Source organism: Microtus pennsylvanicus, chromosome 8, assembly GCF_037038515.1.
Source record: "Microtus pennsylvanicus isolate mMicPen1 chromosome 8, mMicPen1.hap1, whole genome shotgun sequence".
Lineage (NCBI taxonomy): Eukaryota > Metazoa > Chordata > Mammalia > Rodentia > Cricetidae > Microtus > Microtus pennsylvanicus.
The window spans coordinates 22,698,615-22,724,106 of NC_134586.1; the positions used below are offsets into that span (position 1 = coordinate 22,698,615).

At 46.1% G+C, this 25,492-nt stretch overlaps 1 protein-coding gene across 2 annotated transcripts in view; it reads right to left on the reverse strand.

The window, feature by feature from the left end:
• Ano2 (anoctamin 2) overlaps nucleotides 1-25,492 on the reverse strand; it is a 362,201-nt gene that overhangs the window by 60,385 nt on the left and 276,324 nt on the right. For both annotated transcript variants that reach the window (XM_075981962.1, XM_075981963.1), the window contains 2 exons: nucleotides 15,594-15,668; nucleotides 7,026-7,221 (listed from right to left, as the gene is read on the reverse strand). In XM_075981962.1, the coding sequence (XP_075838077.1) occupies nucleotides 7,026-7,221; nucleotides 15,594-15,668 (271 nt within the window). The remainder of the gene's footprint in view (nucleotides 1-7,025; nucleotides 7,222-15,593; nucleotides 15,669-25,492) is intronic.

Genomic DNA, 25,492 nt, shown 5'->3' on the forward strand with positions numbered 1-25,492 from the left:
TAATGAAATGCTTACAGCTGCAGTACAGGGTTAGCTCTGTGGCAGGTGGGTGTGCGCATGTGCACCTAGACGTGCCTACACATTAACTGCTTTGCCCACTCTGTAAGGAAAGCCAAAGGGCCAATTGGAAAGTGTGAATGCAATGTGGGAAGCTGTTGGGTAACAACTTCCTTGAATTCGATCATTCTCAGGAAGCTCCTGAAACTTACAAGATCCACAAAGCCCTTCCTCATGGTTATGTACACACACACACACACACACACACACACACACACACACATTGGTGGGAAGAGAACAGAAAAGACTGTCAGCGTGCTGTGCACAGAGCTCTAGGAATATGGTTCTCATGAGTCATCACTGATGCTAGGATGACCTTTACGGTCCTGTAGCTGCCTTTGGGTCACTCATGTTCTTGGAAGGAATACCTTGTAAATAGTGCCAACAAGCTTACTGGTTTATGAAACCAGACATGGACAGAATGTTTCCTTTCGTCTGTGCCCATGCCATATATGGTATAAATGAATGTTTATTCATGTCTCCTCAAGAAGTATAGGACAGAAGACAGCCATGGTGATGTATGCCTATATACTGGGGAGGCTGAAGCAGGAGGATTGTGAGTTGGAAGCCAACATATACTATACAGTGAGTTCATAGCCAGCCCAGGCTACATAGTGAGACCCTGTCTTAAAGAACCAAAACAAACCACGAAAGCACAGCCAGCCACCAGCACTAACACAAGGCTATGTGGGGCGAAATGTCCACAATGCTTACTAGTGCCTGGGATGGGGCATGGAAGGCAACACTCAATGAGACTTGGGTCTTTTCCCCTCTTCTTTTATCCCATCTGAGTCCCATCTAGGATCACTGGGGCAGTGACACTCAGGTGTGAGCCACAGCAACATTTGTTCCAACAGCTTATAAGCATAATCCCTTTCTTAAGACTTGGAGACATGGATTTGACTGGGTTATAGTGTTTCCTGTGCCCATAATAAGGCCAACCTTGCAACTTGGAGAGGTACAATGGAGACAGGCGGGGGCTTATAAAGCTCTGCACACCAGCAGTTTGCACAGGGCTTTGAAAAGGAGAAAAAGAAGTAGAGGAGGAACAAAGCTGAAGTTAGAGACGTCGTATAAAATCAGCGGAGGCCATCATGATCAGTGTAAAACCTGTAACCAGGCCATCTCTCTGCCTTGCCTCTGATCAGCAGATTTTCCAGGCTAAGGACAGGCCACCTTCTAGGCCAAGCCAGACCTGTGCCTATGCATATGTCAAGAACACGAGATATCTTTACTATGAAATGCATGGGCTCAGCAGTGCCTTTGCCTCAAAGACTCTGGGTCCTTACCCCAGAGATAAGCAAGCCTGGAGCTGGCCAGCTGGCCTTCCCTTGTCACCAAGCCCCTTGCCATGCCTAAGCCATGTGCTGTTTACATTGTGAACAAGAGACCTGATGTCCCAGCTTCGTCCCCTAGGATCCAGACCCTCTTCCCATAACTGTCACCTATTGTCCTTCTAAGAGAGAATACATTGCTGAAGATTAAGACAGACCCCTTTCCCCTTCTCACTGGAACCCCACTGAGTTTGCCAAACTTGCACATGTGTGTGGTTCAATGAGCCTTGAATGGCCAAGTGAACTCTCAGACAAGGCTCCCAAGCTCCAGCCCTTTCTCAGCATACTTCTAGGTTCAGCTCAGTCCTTGCTCCACCAGGGATGTGGTGGCTCCAGAGTACACCTTTTTCCCCCCACACAAGCCGTTGCCATTATTAGTATGGCAGCTGGAGAGGCCTCTACAGCTTTTATCAACCACCTCTGAGTTGATCACTTTCAAGGCAATTAACAAAATTTGTCTTCTGTCACAAATATTATGGTAAGCGTGGTTGTCAGATAGGCCCGACTGGTCTTCCATCACACGGCCTGTAGGAAATTCTCAGGAACTTGTTAGGGTTGTTTGGGCCAGCTGTTTGCACCTGGCAAGCAAAGCACCCAGTCACAACCTCCCCAGCTATCAGGAGATCTGGGGCAGGAAGCCAGATGGGCCACTAAAGCCAGCATAATAATGACTGGACAAGCCCCTAAGCCTGGCACACTTGCCGTTCCGTTAAAGTGGCATTATCGATAGCTCTGTGTCCCCACAGGGACTAGGGAAAGCCCTGAAACCACACCTCTGCCTGTGGGTATACCTACACCGTGTGAGCGTCTCAGTGTGTGTTCTTTGCCATCAAGGAAACCTGAAGTCTTGACTTCCTTGTTGTGTCTGCCCATCTATATCCTCTTGGGCCAACTTTATGTTTTCTGTATCTACCTCAGTACTTACCGGGAGTCGTTTTTAGGTAAACAGAGCTGAGACCATGGGTACATACAAGCACACAACAGCCTCTGTTGTGGCTGGCAGTATGCTGAACCTGTAGGTGAGCCATGAAAATCTTATTTGTGAGTGATGGATGCAGGAGGGAAAGCATTTCACTGACTGGAATCTGCAGATGGGTGCTAAGATCACCATGAGCAGGCACTGTGCAAGACTCAAGAGCCGCTGCGCTCAAGGGCCTTGCAGCCTAGACCTGTCCTAACTGAAGGGCTTTGTATACTAATCAATAGTCGTGGTGGGGTGGGGGTGGGGTAGGGATGAGGCTGTCACTGTGAGGTAACACCTGGCAGAGAAATGTGAATCGAGAGGAGGGTTTATTTTGGCTTATAGTTTCAGAGCTTTCATTGGGATCTCAGAGCAGCGTCTCGCATCACGGCAGCCAGGCAGCAAAAAGAGCGCCCATGTTAGCTGCCTTTCTGCTTTCCCTTTCATTCTGCCCGTGCCCCGTCTATGGAATAGTGTTGCTCACGCCAAGGGTGGTTCTTCCTCCCTATTGAGTTCTCTCTGGAAACGCTCTCACAGACATACCTAGCAGTCTACTTTATTATCCGTCCAGGCACTTCTTAACCCAATCAAGTGACAGTCAAGATCAACAGTTACTCAATTGAACATGCATTTTAATTGTTCCGTTGTTGAACTTGTTTGAGCTAGTGAGCTGTGTGCGGAAGTGTTGATGACCCTGCTGTTAGGGGACCCCCAGCCCTCATTTTCTCCTGACATAGTGTCCTCCATGACCTCTATCAATCTGGGTCCTTGAGTCTTGCAGCAAAGAGTCATCTCAAACTACATTAAATACGTAATGTGAACAAGAGCACATAAACATTGAACAGCTAGAATGTAAACATGACCGTGTTGCCTCAGCGTATCTCAGTCTAATCTAACCTCATTCAGACAGAAGCAACGAGGTATGTGATCAACATAGAAGGGACTTTCCCTCTGCACTTATTCCCAGTTGTGACTATGGTTTCCATGTTGTATCTTTCCATCATTCCTCCCTGGGTCCTTGCCGGCAACTGCTCCCTTCTCACTCACGTCACAGTTACAGTACGATCAGCAGGATAGGAATGGTCCTGGCCACCTGGGTCCAGTGTGCATGGCCCTCAGGCCACTCTGTACCACAATGCTTGTTCCTTATATGCCATGCAGTGTTCTTCCTTATTGTCTATTGCACATCTGTTTCATGACAAACATAGCAACATCAGGAATGTACAAGAGTATCCACCGCCACTTTGTCAGAATTGTGACTGATACAAGGCACCACAGACAGATGATGGATGAATATGTGAGGGAAAGATTGAGAAAGGGGGAAATCGCTGAGGGCTGAGTGTCCAAGCGAGGGTTTGAAAGGAAGCAAATTTTTGAGGCCAGGTATGAGAGAAGGAACTCACGGGGTGGCCTGGGGTGACCATGAGTCCAGTGGATTGTCTGGAGTAGAAGAATACAAATTGATAAGAGGGTGGTTGAGAAGCTCAAACATTGTTCCATATGTTACCTAAGGGCAAAGGGCAGCTCCCCAAGAAGAATGAGCAGGAGCAATGCTTCCAGCTCAGGGCCTGAGACAGGACAGCTAGGAAGGCTCTGACGAGCTGCAGCCTGAGAGAGGTGAAAGGAAAGATGAGGCCAGAATCATGAGACTATAAAAGCAGTATAGTACAGCCAGGCAATGACAGAGAGATTGAAGGGGCGTGACGGATTGATACAACTTTGTCCCTGCTGTTCAATGGTCTAGGATCAGAGGGAGAGGAAGCCAAGTCCAGAACTCAAATTCTTGGCTGGAGACCCCAGTTCAGGGTTCTCCACTACACAGCCATTCCTCTCTGAGCTTCCTGGGAGCATCCAGTCTAACACAGTCGGGAGCAACAACCAGACCAATTCCCTCATGAACTCCTTCCTGTGTGGAGACTCAGTACACCGTTGCATGGCAGATGGTGACAAACTTAGACCAAAACAACACAGACAGTAGAATCTGAGTTCTAACCTTAGTAAAGTGAAAATCCACTTCCCTGTTGACCATACAGTGCTCATGAACCATGTGTGGGCTAAAAGGAAGGTGTGTGTGTGTGTGTGTGTGTGTGTGTGTGTGTGTGTGTGTGTGTGTGTGTGTTTAAGAATAAGTTAAGGTTATTGCTGATTTTCATGGGACACTGGGAAGTGGCTTAACAGTTTGTTAACTGAGTGACTGAGATTTCTGGGTAAGGAAAAGAGTTAGAAACAACAGGCATAGGTTCGCAATATGGGAAATGTGGATATGTATGTTCAATCTTGTGTGTGTGTGTGAGAGAGAGAGAGGTGCTAATGATTGAATCTAGGATCTTCTGCATGCTAGGCAAGTGATTTTTCCACTGAGCCATATCCCCACCCCATGACCTTAAATAACAGTTTATGTCCAGCCTTGCACATGGGAGGTGTTCACTAGATATGCATTAATAAGGCTTTATACATTATGATTATTGATCACTTTCTCTTTTGTCTTGTATAAGAAAAATAAAATATCTATAGGACCAGGAAGAAATTTCTACTCCAACATGGACTTCCTGTTTCCCTCATCTCTGCTTCCTGCACACACACTCACTAATCTTTACAGGAGCAACTGCCTCCTGCCTCTATTCCGTGGCTTCCTAGCATCCCACGATCCTTTCTGGGGAGGTTTACAAACGTAAACCTTCATCATGCTGCTCTTCAAAAACTCCACTATGGTCCTGGGTTGGGTCCAGCAGGGGACAGGCGCATTCCTCTCCATTTCTGTTGTTTCTTCTCATGGAAGATAGTGGTCCACTGTAAGGCCCGACCTTGGCCCCGCAGTTCTCCTTCAGTTAAGAGGAGTCACTCATTTTGCGGGGCAAAGTGTCTGCTGTGAGGGTATTCTGCGCACTCCAAGTCCCAACCCTCACAGACCTCTTCCCGGCACTGTAACCTGCCATCAAGAGAGCCAATCTGCAAGCAGCTTGCTAGTAGGGAACTGCCATGGCTCCCTTACTGAGTTACCTCCTCCGGCAGGGGAGCAGGTTTTAGTTTTAAAGCTTGCATGATGATAGTTGCCCATCTCTGCTTTGATCTTACTTCTCATCCAGCTCAGCAGTCAGGACTGAAGGGCCATGCTGTTCACCGAAGCCCATATGAAAGCAACACATTCCATTGTCTATAAAAGTAACCGGAGTCCTCAGCCTGACATAGAAGGTCCTCTACCAAAAGATAAAAGCGGGTGCCAGTCAACTTCCTAGACTCCATTTCCCATTCCACTGTGCCCTGGGTCTGCCATGGGTCTTAGTACCGCCACCAAACTCGGGTTCTTTGGTCTCCTATAAATGTGTCATGCCTTTTCTCCCCTGTATATCTAGCTTGGGTCTTTCTACTCTGCTGGTATTTACACCCACCAAAATTCTTACAAGCAGTCCACATGGCCCACAAGGCTCTTCTCACTGTGCCTTTCTGATCCCCCTGCCTTGGCATTTCCTCTTCTTGTTTCTTTGCCGTGAGCTTCCCCTCTGTCATTCTTTCCTTGACGAATGCCTGCTGGGCACCGGCTACTCTCCCACAATGTGCCCACCTCCGAGCCTCCCTGAGTGTCCTGGAAAGTGGGGTGCTTCTGCTATCTGTTCCACAGAACACGGTATACATCCAGCACATTACCAAAGACACTGAGTTAAAAACACCCTCTGATTTTTCTCAAGAAGCTGTGGAGGAACACAAGCGATAGCAAATGGTCAGATACTCTGAGGGAACGGAGCTGTCACTCTCATTTAGAGGGCAGGCTCCTAGATGAGCAGGGACAACAAAGGTAGGTGCCACTGTGTGAACCTTATGGTAGAGGCTGTGAGGCAGGGAGGCAGCTACAGAGGAGCCTCCAGAATCTCACAGCCTCATGGCATACTGTCTGAATTAGCTGTCACCCTAACCAGGCAGTAAATGGGACAGCATAACCGTCCCTAGGAGGTTAGTGAGAGCCTGGACTGTCCAGTCCCTAGAATAAAGAAGGAAAGCCCCAATTCAAAGAGAAGGGGGTGAATGCGGGCCACCCAGGATAAGCGACACAAGGAAGGGTCTCTATGATGGCCCTCCCCCTCCTAATGAGCAGGAATGCCAGAATGTGTCTCAGGCAACAGCAGGTCCCGGCTCAAATGACACGTCTGAATGTGGAGGCCATGACATTATCCTCACTGGCTCGACGCTTGGGAAGTCTGCTAGGCCTCTTTGAAGTCTGCTTAGAGCCTGGGGAATGTGTGGGTTTGAGAGGCCAGATAAGACCCTCTCAGGTTCAAGTATCAAGATGCTTTCTTCACTTTATACACGCTCCTGGGAAAATAAGGAGGGCCAGAGTTCTGTAACTTCTAACAGGAAATGTTGAATCTGCCTTGTTTCTATATTGAGGTAAAAAAGTAAAATAGACCTCATAGATTTAACAAAAGGGAGAGTGATTCTGTGCCGCACAAGGCAGTCAGTACAGGTTCTTGACTTCAGACCTGCACAGTACAGGAAGGATTCCTGCTAAAGGGAAGCCCTTTGGCCAGTCATCATCCTTCCTCATTCTTACAAGTCAAATGCACAAAATCCTCTTCCATCCCCTCTATCATTGCGGGTCCTTCCTAGCAAACACCTTGCCACACTGAGCCGAGCACATTCAAGATGACCCAAGGCAAAGAGGATTTGTGACACAGTACCGATTTTGGTGAGCCACTTGGCCACAGCACCGTAGATCTCATCCAAGATGAGGATGACCACAAGGTTGATGATGACGGCTGTCGCAGTCACTGTTGCCCGGACGTTGGAGCGTGTGGTCTTGCTGAGGGACAGAGCAGCCGCAGTTGTGATCCGGTACACAATGACCCCAAAGACGATGGAGAATGTCAGGGCAATCTGTGCAGAGGAGACAGGAGAAGGGGGCAATCACTGAGCAGGAAAACACATCAGCAGGCAACTGTTGAACACCTACCCTTTGTTCACACCAGCTACTAGGAAGCCCTATTACTGGGTGGGCAACAAAGGACCTGCAGGACCTTTGTAAAGCCGCTGAATTCCCATGTAGCACTCTTGAGTGGTAAGGCAGCTAAAAGGTGGAGCATCTTCACTTTATCAGATCACAACAGCCTCAAACACACACAACACAGAGATGAGAATCCTGAATGCTACGGAGTGCAGAACACTTCCTCATCTCCTTTATTCTAGAACTTTCTACCCTTCTGTGGAGATAAGATGAAAGTCCTATGCCATAGTAGCAGGTGTGAGATTATTGGGCGCTAAATGAAGACAGCTGCCGAGGGAACACAGCATGGAGATCGGCTTGGACCAGGACTAGCTGCGGAGTCGGACCAGCCATTAAAGGATATAGGGAGCTGCTGGCAATGGAGCTGAGAAGGGGTGAGTTACAGCTTGCCAGATGGGAGGAAAACGTTGAGAACACAGAAGACAAGAAAAGAGATCATCCGAGTGGTGCTGGCACAGGATGAGGTGAATAAAGGGACCAGGTTCTCTTCCAGGCACCTGGGAATGGAAGTCACAGATACTAATGTGATGTACAAATCTCTTGTTCCTTTGTCCCAAGGAGGTCTTCTGGATCCTGGTTCTCCAAGGTCCGCAGTACCTCCTCTAGAACAGAAGAGCAAGGGATTCCTCTAGACCTACAGCACCCACCCTCCCATGTCTTCTGCCCCTCTGCCATCCCAGCCAAGGCAGGGGCAGTGCCGTGGAAGTACTAGGAAGCCAGAAGCAAGAGTTCCCAATCAATGGTCGACAAGAGGCAGATAGATGGAGGCCTCTGCCAGGAACAGGCTCCCACTGGGCCCTGCTTCAGTCAAGAGCAGTCATGTTTCACCCTTGCCGCCACTGAGACTTTTCAGGTACCAGTTGGTCTCTAGGACCGAAGGGACAGGGGTACTGGCTGTTTAAAATGTGGGGTGAGAAGAGGACAGGTGGAAGTTTCCCCTGGAATACAAAAGAATGCTGGAGGAGACATTCTGGAGGGGAGGAGAAGAGATGTGGGGAGCAGAGAGAAGAGGGAAGGGCTCAGAAGAGGTCTGAACAGTGTGTTGCAGGCGATGGGAATGATACTGTGGTGAGCTTGGAATGAGTTACAGATGCGCCAGCATATAGACCCATGCAGACCTCTGGGGTGCCAGCATGCTGAAGCCGAGGTGCTAGTGAGAGACTGAGCTGCCTAGCCTGGTATGCTTTATCAATGTTAGCATTTGTCCTGTGGGCTGTGGTGTAAGAAAGGCAGCCGGGAGGTCTTTTATAGCCAAAAAATAGTGTTGCAATGTGTGTGTGTGTGTGTGTGTGTGTGTGTGTGTGTGTGTGTGTGTGTGTTTGCGAGGATAACAGAAGGGAGGCCTCTCTTTGGATGGGGATGCAGCAGCAACAGCAGCCTGCAGGACTGGGAGGGACAACTGTTTTAGGGGGGAAACTTAAACATGACATCACACTGCTCCAACAATGTAGATGATTCACTTCCCAGTCCCCTGGGACTGTCACTGACTGAGAGTTAGAGCCTAGAAAATGTGGTGCGAGATTCTTTTCCTCCCCCCACCTCAAATCACTTCTACAGTGATGACCAGCAATGGGAGTATTGATGAGGTGGCAAAGGCTGGGCATGGAGGAGCAATCCTGTGTGTGTATGTGTGTGTGTGTGTATGCACGCTCACGCACACATGTGCACACATGCATTTAGTTTGGTGTTGGGAGAAGCCCAGGGGAAATGCCCAGAATATCCATTGGTTTAGGGTCATCTGGGAGGGAGATGGAAAGAGATCCTCTCCTGGGCATCTCTGAGTGTGAATGGAGGGAGTGTGATGTAGTCCATGGCCCTGGAGGCTCCATCAACTATGAGCTTGATTGACATAAAGAACCTCAGCACAACTCCAGACCCTGACTTACGACCATAGCCAGTGACACTGTTCTTCTCAGTTGCTCTCCTCTCCCCCAACCACAGCATCACCTCCAATGCCATCTCTAGCCTTCGCCTACTCTTTGCAAACTTTTATTTCTCTGGTCTTGGTTTGTCTACTCCATGGCAGAAACCAGGAACCTTCCCATTGGGCTTTCGTAGAACATCTCTAGTTTCACAGAGCTGCCAGGCTTAGGAAACACCAACCTGAACTCATGGCTAAATGTTTTGTAGACAAAGAAACAGGTGTGGAAAAAAAATAAGTCCTTTGCTCTTGGTCACCGGGTTTGTATTATCCCTCTATCCCCCATGACTCCTGGATCACAGTGGAGATGAAAGAATTGTAGCATTTGTGGCCCATCTATTTATCTGTTTACCTTCAGCTTTGTGCATAAAGAAACTTAGGTCCAAGCACCAGCAATTTGGATGTTTTGAGAACTAGAGGGAACAAGGCAGAGTTGAGGTATTAATGGATAATGGTGACACCATCAACATCATGCCCCACTATATATTCTCCATGTCACTGTTCAATGTGCCTCTTCACTTGGAATAATCCTTATACCTGTCACGCCTTCTATAAATGAGATTTCATGATGATCTATGACTAGACCCTGCCGTGTGGAACCAAGACCACATTCCCATTCTGACCTTTGATCTCACATCTCTTGCCATGAACTCCAATGCCATCCCTACCATTCGTGGCTGATTTATTGATTTTAAAGGCATCCAATAATATTTCTGATACGTAATCCTCTAAACCACTGGGACACATCATGTTTTGGGTCTGACTCCCACAGCTAGGATAAAGGAGCTTGGTCACGTGCCACATTCTATAGATAACACAATTCCTTAGCAGGGCTCCATACCTGCAACCTGCTTGCTAAAGATTGCGGGTTTTCAGCCATAAATGACATATCTACACTACACAGGGACACATTATGCAAGCCTGTAGTGGTTTTGCATTTTGATCCTAAACTTTTACCTTTAGGGTATAGAAAAATACGGCAAAGTGTTGTGCTGTAAGTATGAAGTGTCCCTACAGGCTTGCTGTTGGAATACTTGGAAGGTTGTGAAACACTTAGGAAGGAGCCTTGCAGGAGAAATAAATCGCTGGAGGTGGGCTTTGAAGAGTGCTAGTCCCTCGCTACTTCCAGTGCTCCGTCTGTTTCCTGGCTGCAGATACATGTGGCCATCATGCCTTCCCTGCTATCAGAGACTGCATCCCTTCTTAAACTGAGGGGAAACAGCAGGCAAAAGCAAACAGAATTATTACCTTTGTCCTCGGTAGGTTTAGTTGTCTACTTAGTACAGCCTAGAGTTGTCTGAGAAGAAAGCCTTGACTGAGAATTTCCCTGACCTGTGGATATGTCTTTGAGGGATGGTTTTGATTACTAAGGAATGTAGGATGACCAAGCCCACCATGGGCGGTACCATCCCTAGGCAGGTGGTTCTGGAATGGTATACGAAAGCTGGCTTAGCCTATGTTGAAGTGAGCAAAACAGTACCATTTCATTTCTCCACAGTTTCCTTCAAGTTCCTGTTCATGGTTTTGCCCTGACTGTCGTCAGCGATGAGCTGTGACCTGGAAATGTAAGCTAAATAAATCTTTTCCTGCTCTGAATGGCTTCTGTTTGGTGATTTACCACAGCAACAGAGAGGAGTCTGAAGTAATCTTGCCCCTTTAAGCTGCTTTCCTCTCAGACATTTGGTCAGAGACATGAGGAAAACATTTAATAGACAGTGTAAGCCTGGATATAGAGTTTGAGATTGTGAAAGAGCTAGGAAGGAGAGACTGCCTGGTCCCCACATTCTGGGACTCGCATCCTGAACTGATGTTACAAAAATCATCGTGCACATGTAAAAGGATGAACTGGGAAGTAGCTGGGCTGAGCCGCAGGTTTCAGGTCATGAGCGTCTGGGATGCTCTTACAGAAAGAAGTGGGGAGAGCAAGAAAACTCTGCTGATGTTTAAAGGGTTCGCTAGCAGGGAAGCTTGGAAAAAAGACTATGGAGGAGGAAGAACTTTCTAGAATGCACGGAGAACCGCTCAAGGCAGCGGCAGCCTCTGCTAACCCAGTGGAACGGGGCTCAGGCTGGGGCACAGAATGTGACAGTGGCTCCTGTAAACAGACAGCTCTGTCACTGTGTCACAGCTGCCTCTGACATCCATCTGTGGTTTGTTTACTGCTCAGTCCGAACAGCTGTCTAAAGGCTAGGTGTCAGGGAGATGGTGGCGAGAAAAATACAAACAAAGCAACTAACAGAAAGTGACTTCTCTTGGGGAGCTGATCTTGTAGTAAAGCAACAGGCAGGTAAAACACCTCTCAAACTGTCAATCCTCCAACCTCAGCCCGTGGAGGAGTAGGACGTACAAGCACGTACCACGTGCTCGGTAACTTTTCTCCGTTCTGCATGGCATGACTGAACCCTTTCTGGTCCACTCTTGGACACTTTGAATCACCACAGCAGCTTCCTGCTTGACGGCCCCTCCCCTCCACACCTGCCTCCGTTACCAGCATTTCCCATAGCACCCAGAACTGCACGTCAGATGTGTGATTCCACTGCGAACCCTTCTCTAGGGAGTTTCCCATCAGGGTGAGCCCATTCCTTGCTCTACCCCTAGCTCCCTATGGCCTCCCCTGCTGTATCTCAGCCATAACCACATCCCCTTGTTCTTGTTCACTGCCCTTCTTCTCACTGGGCATCCTACCAGACGCCGTATCCTGGAGTCCTTTTCCTCACTCTTCCTTCTGACTCCAAAATACCAGCGTGGTTCTCTCTCCTATTACAGATCCTTGCTAAAATCTTAATGAGACTTCCTCCTTTGACTTATTTAATAGATGCATTTGTGATTTTAAATTTTGTTTTATTGGGAACATATAGAACATTCCATTACACACACACACACACACACACACACACACACACACACACACACAGAGATGTAAAAACAAACTCCAATGTATCCTGCCTGCCTCACATCAAACACAAGATCTCTTATCCAGGTTCTTCCTTCAGTCTTAATAGGCTGCTCAGTTGGGTGGCAGTCACTTCTTTCTTTACTTTTACTATACGGTGACTTAGGAATGCATCTTTAAACCTGCCATCTCGGCTCGCCTCCTTCTGAACATTGCCTGATAACAATCAAACCGTGTATATTCTTTGTCCCTTCTTTTCCCACCCGTGCTGCTCTGTAGCATGATTCGCTTGCTCGTTTTCATGGCTATGTGGTCCTTAACTGTGTAAATAGATCTCGGTTTATTTATCCATTCCCGAGGGGATAGGCGTAGGGGTTGTTGGCAGTTTGGGGCTGTTATAAACAGTACCGCACAGACTTTTCCCCTGTGTGTACTCTGCTGCGTGTGCACATAAGGGTTTCTAGGGCACGCACCTAGGCGTGGAATTTCAGGGCTCTAGGCTTTAAGTCTCGCTTTTACTAAGTGATGCCAGAATGTTTCTAGAGGCATCTTTAAATAATTTCTCAAATGAACTCCCACCAGCATTGTACAAGTTTCTTTTGATCTAGATCTTTCCCAACACTTGCTATTGACAGACTTCTTAATGACAAGATGTCTGTTGAGTGCATATGGTGTTTCATCATGGCTTAAATTAGAATTTCCATGAATACTAATGTAGACTGATTGGCCACTGGAGCTCTTCTTCTGTGTAGTGCCCATGGAGGTAGTTTTTTTGAGTTTTTATTGAGTTATCTATTTCCCTGAGTTTGTGATTCTTTTTTTTTTTTTTTTGTGGATTTTTCGAGACAGTGTTTCTCCGTAGCTTTTTTGGTTCCTGTCCTGGAACTAGCTCTTGTAGACCAGGCTAGCCTCGAACTCACAGAGATCCTCCTGCCTCTGCCTCCCGAGTGCTGGGATTAAAGGCGTGCGCCACCACTGCCCGACGAGTTTGTGATTCTTTATGTACTTTGAGACCAGCTTTTGGTGAATTGCGGTTTAAAACAATTTAGTGAACTTTGAGCTGGACATAGTCTTTATTTTCACACATCTTGCTTCCCATAGAACCACCCCAGCCAAGGCCTTGCCTAGATGGGAATATGTCCTTGAAGTGAGAGCAGCCTTAGTACAAAGATGTCTGTTCTGTTGTTCCTACACCTCCTCCAGATCTCAGCCCAGTGCTCTTACTATCCTGGCAGCCTTTGAGGGCTTTAACAAGACTACAAAACATACTTATCCAGTATCTTCCACTCAATTCCAGTTGTACGACAAGATCCTCACCCACCACTACTAACGGTGGATGTTGGGTTTATTATTTATCAACTTATCACATGCACAATGTTTAAAATATCTCTATTTTCAGTCCAGGCTAGCCATGAGCTCCAGATCCCCCTGTCTCAGCCTCCCACGCACCAGGGTTACAGGTGTGCACCACCACTCTGACCTTGCCTATAAACCCCTTTTTATTGTTATTTTCTTTCGTTCTCTGCTTTGTCTGGGCCCGGAGAAACAGCATTTGGCACACAACTGCATTCATTAAATACTCCTTCAGTGGTGAATGAACTTCCTAACAGCGATGTGTGCCCTGCGGGAGGCTCTGGAGCACTAAACTGATTCAACTTCCTGTCACCCTATCTAATATGCTGCAGCCCACTGCACTCTTAAAGAACCTCTCGTTCCTCGGGCTTCTTTGGCAGTAAGAGAAAAACAAAGTTAGACTGCAAATCTTTGACCACTCTGCCCTTCGTCTGCAGAAGAAGGTCTTGAGTTTGATAAGCTAAGAACATTTATGTTTTGGACAGGGTCTCACTGTGTAGCCCAGGCTGGCCTCACATTTGAAATCCCCTTGTCTCTACCTCTGGAATGTTGGGATTATAGGAATGTGGCACCAGGCCTGGCATGTTTTAAATTTCTGAGACTACATGTGTCCTGTCCCCATTAGTTACGATGCCAATATTAATAAAAAAAAATGAGCTCAAGCCAGGTCAGGATTAATTCTTGCCTGTAGGCCCAGCAAATGATGGTGTTTCTTGCAGATTTTGAAACCCAAGTAGTTATCTTCTCTTCTGCGCTGCATACATAGTCCAGTCCACACATAACTGAGCTGCTATGCCCACGGTCTTCATTATGAAGCCAAGCATCTTGGCTGGTGCAAAGGAAACTCTCAGGAATCTACATGGATGATGTCAGCTAAGACTCCTAGCAATTGCGGATATGTAATCTGAACTGGCTGGCCATCTTCTGTGACCAGACAAGGCTTCCAGTGGAGGGAGTGGGACATCAACCCAGCCATTTATATATAACCTTTGACCTACAGTCTGTCCTGCCTATGGGATGGGATGGGGTAAGGGTGGCACAGAGATTGTGGGAATGACCAACAAATGACTGGCTCATCCTGAGACCCATGCCATGAGAGTGAGCCCACGCCTGACAATGCCTCGAGTGCCACGACCCAGAGGCTGGGTGGCCCAGAGACCTAGAATGGAGACAAACACCACTGGAGGAAAACAATGTCAATGCACTGATACCTAATGATAGCCTGCTATACTCATAGATTGGTGTCTAGCCCATAGAGAGTATCTTCATCCAGCAATTGGTGAAAACAGATGTAGAGACCCACAGTCAGGCATTAGAGTGAGCTCGGGGAATCCTGCTGAAGAGGGAGAGAAAGGATTGTAGGAGCCAGAGGGCTCAAAGACATCATGACCTAGGCCCTCTGTATAAAAGTAGCAGTTGTGTAGCTTTGTCTTGTGGGTCTCCTAACAGTGGGAGCAGGGGCTGTCTTTGACTCTTTTAGAGGCTTTTGGGACCCTATTCCTCATACTGGGTTGCCTTACCCAGCCTCAATACATGGGGGGGTGCTTAGTCTTACTGCAACTTGATATGCCGTGTTCTGTTGAGTCAATCTTATACTCTTCCCTCTGCTTTTCCCAACACTGCCAACATCATTAAGTCTCAAAATAAACAAGCAAACAAATAAAATGCTCTCACAGTCACAGAAAAGAAAAGAAAAAGAAATACAGCCTCCACAGAGACACTGAAGACTTTGAGCCCAGCTGGCTCTCTGCTGTGGCTTCCAGACACTGTCAGCATCAGAAGAGAGTTATTCTTGACCCAAAAGGGCCACCACAATTATGCAGCCAGCTCCTTTGTATTATTCCTTCAAGTTCTTGTCTTGGCCAAGAACACATCCCGCTCCAAGGACATTGCAACTTTAGTCATATATTGTCAGTAACCTCAGTATCGGAAAGCTCCACCATTCAGTACTGTGGCCACACCTAGGTCAGCCCCCTCTTATTCCACAGCATAAAAAGAAAAAAAACCCATACCACACACACTCAGAACAGGATCAAAGTGCATGTAGTCCCAGCCAGGTGGTCCCTCAAAGAAATTACCATGAACAAGATGGAGGCGAAGTTCATCAAGTATCCTGGGAAGCGGTCTTTCCAGGTCAGTTTATCTTCATCATCCTGAGATGAAACGGGAGAGTAGAGACAATCAGAAGGCACAAAGAACAGACATTGATTCTCTCCTGTTTTACATAAATTTGCATCTCAACCATTTGTTGCTTTATGGAGATTTCTGTAGTAGCTAATGTCTTCTTGCTCTCAAGATCAACAGTAGCCCTCTTAATTTTGATTGATAGCACACACCTGAAGTTCCAGGCAAGAGGATCATGACTTTGCTGCCAGCTTGGGATACACGGAGGGGCCCTGTCTCAAAGCCCTGAAAACGTTTAGAATTGAGACAACAGTTCTGACAGCCACAAAAGGTTGCAAAGAGAGTCTGAAGTCGTGCGTATGAAGTGCAGAGAAAATGGCAAAGTACATTGTGTTAGCCAGCAGGGAGCCACTCATCACTGCAAGCCAGGAGTGAGAATCAAACTCAGCAAGGCAGGGCCCCAGGCTCCCTTTCCTCTCCATCTCGGGCTGGCCTCCCAGACCTGATTTGGCTCTAGCAACAGTGCCATCTAGCCTCGGAAAGCTTGTACTGTAAGCTGAGCACCTTCCGGGCTTAAAGCATCTTTCCAACATCCTTTGTGTGTTCATGGCAGTGCCAGGCACAATGAAGAGACCAAAGAAAGTCCCTCAGTCACTGTCCTGGGGGTTTCACAGCCTGGAGAAAAAGACAGCCCGCCCACTCCCAAAGGGCGAAGGATCATCCGTCAGCTTGGGACTGAGGGCTAACTAAGGAGTGAGCCGTGGGGACTGTAGAGAAGGAAGGGTTTGCCTTGTGTGTCTGGAACAAATATAAAGTTGAGCTGAGTCGATGGATGATGCTAGAAGTCAGTTCTTAGCACGTTCTCTCATAGATGATGTCAATATGATATAAATACGCCTTATACTAAGGTTTTCAAAACAGCCAGAGAATTGGTCTCAGACTCTGAGACTACCCAGCTTTTCATCACGCCGTAAGAAGACACTAAATGCTCAGTGGTGAGCATTCTGACGGGACAGAAACACAAAAACCTGCTTTCAATCAGACAGGACTAAGATTCATCACCGTTCACCCTTGAGAAGTCAAACAGGAAGAAAGAGAGTGCGAGCCTTGTTTCCTTCTACACCACAGGGTCCACTAGCACACTACTGCTTTCGGAGCCTGAAAATATTCTCCTCTAAGTCATTGGTAAGGAAAATGGAAGGTGGGCTAAGCACACAGCTTCAAAGAGAAAAATGGATTCATGGAGAGCTTTTGCCTGTGGCCTTCCAGGATATACAGCTAAGATCTTGGTGAGTGCATTTGGGTCCAATCCAATCAGACCCAGCCTGAGCATCACTGATGAAGCAGGCTCTGGGTGATGCTGAGGATACAGAGAAGAAAAAGCTCAGAGGGCCCAGAACTAGTGTAGAGACCTTCAGGACCATAGAGACAAGGAAGCCCAGATAAGTTAGACCGGAAAGATGGTTTCCACTATTTTGCATGAAAGGAGGCAACTAAGGAGCATCGAGTTCGATGCTGTCAGGAGAAAAGCATTCGTTTGTGACATAAATAGTCTTGTGTTTGTTGGAAGATCACCCCTTTCATGTTTACAGTGATGAGGTTTTGTTCGGAAGGCACACATCATAGCATATACATAGTTCTCGTGTCTTCAGACACTATCCAAACACAGGAAGCCGACAGAAGAATCAAGATTACACACTGTCCTCCAAACTAGTGTACTAGTAAAAAGAACAGTGAAAAAGGTCGTTTATTTGTTTTGTGTTTCAGTTTTAGAGACGGGATGTCCTTATGCAACCCAGGTTGGCCTTGAATTCATAATCCTCCTGCCTCGGTCTCCTGACTGCAGAGATCTCAGACATGCACTGCTTACCTGACATGAAGCAGGGTTATTTTGTTGTTTCTTTTTTATCAATTATTTTTTATTGTTTTTATAGTGCTTTTCTTTAAGCGCTTTCTCCACTCCCCTCTCTTCCTCCCCATCTCCTTCTACCCTCTCTTGTGACCCTCATGATCCCAAGTTACTCAGGAGATCTTGTCCTTTTCTCCTTCCTATTAGAGTCATGTATGTCTCTCTTAGGGTCCTCTTTGTTGTCAAGGTTCTCTGGGGTTGTGAATTATAGTGTGGTTTTTCCTAATGTCTAAAATCCACTTATGAGTAGTACATATTATATTCATCTTTCTGGGTCTGGGTTACCTCACTCAGTATGTTTTTTTCTAGATCCATCCATTTGCCTGCAAATTTCAAGATGCCATTATTTTTTACTGCTGAGTAATACTCCATTGTATAAATGTACCACATTTTCTTTATCCATTCTTCAGTCGAGAGGCATCTAGGTTGTTTCCAAGTTCTGGCTATTACGAACAATGCTGCTATGAACATAATTGAGCACATGTCCTTATGTCATGATTGAGAAACCTTTGGGCATATACCCAAAAGTGGTATTGCTGGTCTCTGAATTAGATTGTTTCCTAATTTTCTGAGAAATCGCCATACTGATTTCCAAAGTGTCTGTCCAAGTTGGACATGAAGCAATTTTTAATGATAGGAGTTTGGCATTAACAAAGGAAGCCAACTAAATTCTTCCATTCTCTGGTCCATGCAGGATGTGAAGATTTGTTGTAAAAGTCTATTAACTTAATTACCGTGTTCCCAAAGGACATGTCACCAGTGTGGAGCAGCAGAGAGAGGAGCAGAACTCAGACCAGAACATGTCAACTCTGAATTTGGGACTCGAAAATACTTATTATGTCAGTGATCCTAATAAATTTCCTGTAGAGTGTGTGTGTGTGTGTGTGTGTGTGTGTGTGTGTGTGTGTGCATGCGGGTGAGAGTATTAATGGAGACCAGGGAACAGCTTCTTGTGCTGTTCATCTTTTCATTGAGATAGGGTCTCATGTAAGTTAAGCTGCTCAGCCAGCAAGCCCCAGAAATCTGCCCATCTCCCCGCCCCCCAGCATTGGTTGTTGTCGTTGTTGTTTTAAATATGGGTTCTGAGATCAAACTCAGGCCCCCATACTCACAGAGCAAGCTCTTTACAGACATCTCAGACAACCCCACAGCAGTTTCTCCACTGTAAAATACTCAGATTCCTTACCTGTAAAACAATTCTAGACAGCACGCTAAATTAGCATGCCTTTTAAATAAAGTCCATCTAGGGCGAGGGCCAAGAGAACTGCAGGCATATGGGGGAGCTCTTAGACGCCCCAGCCTTTAACGATGATGCCGCAGCCAGTCTACCTGAAGTGGCAGATGTGACAATCTTTAGAAACTGTATGGTACACACAAAGGTGAGCGCTAATCAGCTTTGATGGCACCAGAAGCAGATGATAGTGGGGCACTTAGTTAATGCCACCATTGTTCAGACGCCAGCCTAGCTGTCGTCTGCTCTTATTTCTTTGTCCCTGATGTCTATGTTTGTGTCCCCAGACTACTGCTCCCATTTACAGATCTCTGCAAAACAAACAGGTCACTAACATCTACAGAAGTCCTTGCATGCCCTTCTGGCAAACTGGGTACTTAGAAATGAAACTGCTCTTAGTTTCATTGAGTTCTTAAAGTAATAGGTGAGAATATTGTTTCAATAAACCCCTGAGAGGAAAGGTATTTTTGACAAAGAGGCAATTGTCCTTGAGAGGATTTTTCATATGAAGACAGTATAATTCATCATTATTAGCATGCAGTTATGCATATTTTGATGACTCTTCAGCCATGCATCTGCAGTCACAACACAGATCAAAACAGAAATGGTTTTTTATCACTTTCCAATGCTTCTTTCCTCTGTCTTTGATCTTTGTCCCCAACCCCCAGAACTAGCCAAGTCTGTTCAATGTTTAGTGTCCCCTCTAGTTTTGGGTCTCCCAAAATGTCACTAAGTATACTACAGTGTGCGGTTTCTTTTGAGTTTGGCGTCGCTGGCTCAGCATAGCTCATCTGAGATTTCTCCAGGCTGTGGCATAGCTCAGTAGTCTCCTCCTTTACTGAAGCATGGTCTATATAGTTCACCATATCGATGGATTTCAGTCCATTTGCCCATTCACTGCCCTGGGGGCTGTTTGGATTGTTTCTAGCTCATAATAATTAACAATGAGCCCCTTCTAAAATTTGTATACCCATTTGGATACAAATATAAATTTTCATGTCCCTTGGGCAAGTATCAAAGTATGAACTTGCTTGGTCACATTGAGGGTCTATGTTTGTCATTATAAGAAGAAGCCACCAAGATGCTTTCTAAAGTGACCAATGCACCTCTACCAACAGCGTGTGACAGTTCCTTCCTTTCTCTAAATAAATTTCCTTTAGGATGGTTTCTTTTATTTATAAAATCTTCAAAGACAATATAGAGAAATCCTATATACCTTGTACTCAGTTTTTCATGTAAGTTCAGTACTTTTCTCTCAACTCATGAACCGATATCACATAATATTATGAACTAAAAGTTCGCACTCTATTTATGTTGTTTCAGTTCAAAGCCTGCCTTCTGGCCCAGAGTCACAGCTAAGGTACAGCATTCTGTTTGGTCTTTCTCCCCTCTTGGACACTTTTAGATGATAAAAGCCACTCAGACCTGGCTTGCTGCTGGTGGCTTTGTCAGATTGGAAATGTCCTGGTCAAATGCTTTGTAGAAGGACCCACAACATGATCTTGATTTAAGGTTTGTCTGAGGTTATGTGTTTGAGGGATAAAGACAGAGGTCAAAGACCATTTTGTCATATCCTCTCAAGGGTATAGAGGTACCCTGTCACTGATGAGAACCCTGATTTCCTGGGGTATGTTGAAATTCTCTATGAGAAAGTTTCCTCCTGCCTCCCCAATCTGTACTTTGTTCTTTAAAAGGAGGCACCCACCTCCATATTTGAAGGTATGGAGCTATATTTCCATCTTCAAGGAAGCAATACCTACAGGGACATATATGTTTTTAATATACATTTTTACTGTATTGGATGTCCACAAAGAATGCTTATAGGAAGATATGCCCAATATTTCTCCAAACTCTAAAAAAACAATAAAACACAAAAGCATGATAAATGCCAAGCCATCAGTAAGGATCATGCTCATCTTAGAGTTGGCCTTGGGCTTCAAAGAAAGCAGAATGCTGGCTTCTTCCCTTCTCTTCCTTCCAGGACGCCTACAAAGGACAGGGGCCAGGAAGCACCAACATCTGGACCCATCTGCCTCCTCACCTGCAGGCTACGAACAAGAGCAGCTGGAATGGGAATGGAATGGTCTTGTTAGAATAATCATATGCTGGGCCTGTGTTCCTGCAAGTAGTGGGGACAGTATCCAAAAGAGGGGGAAGAACCTGAGAGATTGAGAAGTCCAACACCTGGATCTCATCCCTGTGCCCACCTCTGGATTAGCCATGCAACTTTGGGTGCTGTTATACTTTGGTTTCTCTGAACAATATTACAGCTCCCTTTAGAATGAGGTAAGTGGGCAATTTGTCCTACTGAGCACTCAAGGAGAATACAACGGGCAGGGCAGACCTTGGAGAACGGCAAGTTCTGTGCAGACAGACTTGTGAGTTGTGTTGCTTCTTCTGTTCTGGACAATGACTGTGCACCAGACTGCACCAAGTACCACAGTAGTGCGAGACACTGGGGATACAAAGAACTCACAGATTTTGTCTCCAAGAAACCTTGACTGTGGGGGAAACAAACGAGAACACAAATTATGGCATGGCATAATATATGCAGAATGCCATAGAAACAGAGAACTGGGTGGTTTCTTAGTTGTTATTAAAGGGCAATGCTTTCTCAGACAAAAATGATGGAGATATTCCAGAGAAAGCATTAAACCACGTGTTCTAGTTTGCCGTCTGTTGCTACAATAAAACTCCACAACCAAAACCAACCTGGGGAGTAAAGGGTCTATTCCAGCTTACAGCCTATCGCCCAGCATAAAGGGAAGTCAGGGCAGGAACTGAAGCAGAGGCCATGGAGGAATACTGCTTTGGCTTGCTCTCTATGGCTTGCTGAGCTTGCGTTCTTATACAACCCTGGAGCACCTGTCCAAGGGTAGCCCCACTCACAGTGGGCTGGGCCTTCTCACATCAATCATTAGTCAAGAAAATATCCTCATACACTTGCCTATCCACCAATGTGATAGAGGTATTCTCTCAGTTCAGGTTCTGTGTTCTGAGATGGCCCCGGCTTTGTGCCAGGTGGAGAAAAGAATAGCCAGCACCCCATGTTCAGAAGCCGTGACATAGTATAGCATTCACAACCATCAGCCAGGTCAGAGTGATAAGAGGCAGGGTGTGTAGACAGAGTCAAGTCTTACTAAGAGGAAGAGGAAGGTCAACTCAAGTCCTAGAGCACAATGCATCTCTCAGGACCACATAGAGACCCAGAAGCCAGAAGAGAATGCTACATGCCAGCAGCGGCTAGTCTGTGCCCAAAGGCTGATCTGGCAAAGACTTTACAGAGACATCAGTCTCTTGATTTCTCAGAGCAATCTGTGGCTCAAGGAAAGAGGCAATGTCCCCATGGACAGGCAGCTCCCTGGTCCTATGGTCTAGAAAAGGACCCAGTCTCTCTGCTCATCGGTTCAGAAGGCTGTTGCTAGCTGCCTCTTCCATAATGAAGGGTTGCTTCTAAATTTTTAAGGGTTTTAAGGGTTGCTTCTAAATAATGTTGAGAGGCCTTTAAAGTGTAATTCTGTTCTAACACCACATGAAATTTGTTGTGGTGGTGGTCAGTATTAAAGGCAGCTCTCTATGTGTTTGCACGTGTTGTTAGAAGAGGAGTGGAGGAGCTCTGTATTACCTTCAATCCATTTCTCCTCTGTCTATAAAATCCTCTCATTCAAAAGCACCTACCGTTCATCCATGTAACCCTAGCTGTGGTTATCAACTGGACTCCCATCTTCCCTTCCGCCTCAATCCTGCCATATCACGAGCAACTCAGACAAAGAAACATTAAATAATAATAATAAAAACCAAAGTGGTACTGCCTATGAAAGCCCTGTCACCTTTAATGTTCTTATTGTCAACCCCATTTCTGCTGGCTAGCTTTTTGGACCAGCATCTGTATAGCCAAAACTGCTGCCCAGAACTCCCCAGTTCCACTAGGCATCACGGCACACACCTTTAGTAATCTCAGCACTAGGAAGAGGAGGGAGGAGGATCAGGATATCAGGGGTCATAGTCTTTGGCTGCATAGTGAGTTCAAAACCAGCCTGAACAAGGGGGACCCTGTCTCCAAAACCACACACACACACACAAAATAAAAATAAAGATAAAAATAAAACTTCAGTTCCTACTCATCTTCCATTCTGATGCTTGTATTGCCAGTCCTTCATCCCTCCTCTCTCTCCAAGTAATCACTTCTTTTCTTGTTTCCTGATTTATTGAATGGATCGTCTGCCGTCTCTTCAGCTACACACACAACCACCCATGTGCTTCCCAACAGCAGAACTACATAAAGGCTAATGAACACCACTGGAATGGGCTGACAGCTTTAACCGTGTCCTTATTGCTTCCTGGCCACACTTCTCAGCTTCCTTCTATACCATAGAGGTTATTTTCAAGCCCGCTCCACCACTAGCCTGTCCCTTACACGCACTGAAATCAAGGTTGCCATTTAAGAACCCACCTCCTCCCTTTGTAGCCTAAAAATCCAGCTGTCCTTCCCCTTGGCTATTGCTGTTTCTCTCCTATCTAGGAGACTCGTTCTCCTTTTATGTTTCAGAGTGTGTGTGTGTGTGTGTGTGTGTGTGTGTGTGTGTGTGTGTGTATGCAGGTGCATATATGAGTCAGTGTGTGTGTGTTGTATGCAGGTGCATATATGAGTCAGTGTGTGTGTGTTGTATGCAGGTGCATATATGAGTCAGTGTGTGTGTGTGTGTGTGTGTGTGTGTTGTATGCAGGTGCATATATGAGTCAGTGTGTGTGTGTGTGTGTGTTGTATGCAGGTGCATATGAGTCAGTGTGTGTGTGTGTGTGTTGTATGCAGGTGCATATATGAGTCAGTGTGTGTGTGTTGTATGCAGGTGCATATATGAGTCAGTGTGTGTGTGTTGTATGCAGGTGCATATATGAGTCAGTGTGTGTGTTGTATGCAGGTGCATATATGAGTCAGTGTGTGTGTGTGTGTGTGTTGTATGCAGGTGCATATGAGTCAGTGTGTGTGTGTTGTATGCAGGTGCATATATGAGTCAGTGTGTGTGTGTTGTATGCAGGTGCATATATGAGTCAGTGTGTGTGTGTGTTGTATTCAGGTGCATATATGAGTCAGTGTGTGTGTGTGTGTGTTGTATGCAGGTGCATATATGAGTCAGTGTGTGTGTTTGTGTTGTATGCAGGTGCATATATGAGTATATGTGGTACTCACCTGTGTGTGCATGACATTGACCTGGGAGGTCGATGCCAGGTATTTGCTTTTTCTCTATTGTTTTCTTTCCTTCTTTCTTCTTCTTCTTCTTCTTCTTCTTCTTCTTCTTCTTCTTCTTCTTCTTCTTCTCCTTCTCCTTCTCCTTCTCCTTCTCCTTCTCCTTCTCCTTCTCCTTCTCCTTCTCCTTCTCCTTCTCCTTCTTCTTCTTCTTCGTCAGACTCTCACAGAACCTTGAGCTTACTGTTTACTGGCCAGCAACCCCTTGAGATGTGCTTGTCACTTCTCCCCCATCACTGGGGTTGAAGACACTTACCGCATACCCAGCCTTTACATGGTTTCTGGAGATAGAAATTCAGGTCCTCATATCTATACAGTGGTCACTTTACCTCCCTAGCCCTGAAGCTCACCCTCCCCATCTTCAGCGGCTTTGATCCCTATATGTTGATCTTCAGTTCTCAGACTTTCAGCACACACTTTCTGAATCATTGGCATGCCATTTCCACACACAGTCTAACTCAGAGGGTCTAGACTAGAGTCTGAGAATCCTCATTTCCAGTAAGTTCTTATGTAAGGCAAGTGTTGGTGATGATGCCTCTCATGTGAGTGCTGATGCTGGTACTGATGCTGCTGGCCAGGGGACCACACTTTGACGACCACTCTCTTAAACCAGCTCCTTTCTGCTGGGTATCATTGTTCAATCTATGAACACCAGACATAAGAGTCCCCACTTATATCATTTATGATGGGATTGATCACCATCCATGTGCCTTGGACACACCCCACTTAACTGTGCTTCATACCTTAAAGCTACCATAATGACCCCACATTCTAGGAGGCACTGAAGAGTCTAGAATATTAAGGAACTAGTTCACAAGCAAAGTCACAACTCTGGAATACAATGTGCCCAGGGTCTTTCCACCCAGTGCTGCCCCGGTTGTCTCCAGAGTACATCGCCATAGGAAACGAGAAGAGACCGATGCTCTCAAACCCCAGGGAAGGAGATTTAAGAGGGGATCCAGTTTGTCTTGACAGATTAAATAAGTTAAGGGTTGTAAATCATCCACGAGAGTTTGCCAACAAGGACCTGACAAATGCATGTATACAAAATGTAAGTTTTCAGCCCCAGGAAGAGTGAAGTTCTTCACACTTGCGGCATGAGTAAACAGAGAGGGTACTGTGTTAAATCAAATATTCCTGGCACAGAAATATAAATGCCATAGGGTCTCTTATGTAAAACCTTTAAAAAAATCTTATAGCACACAGAAGCAGGAGAGATGGCTTCGTGGTTAAAAGTATTTGCTGCACTTCCAAGGACATGGGTTCAATTCTCAGCACTCATGTCAGGCGACTCACAAGTACCTGTAATTGCAGCTTTAGAGGACTCAAAGCCTTTCTCCAGCCTTTACACACACACACACACACACACACACACACACACACACACACACACACACCACACCACAAATAAGTGAATAAACAAACAAATGTCTTTCTAAAAAGAAACAGAGGGCACAACAGTGGC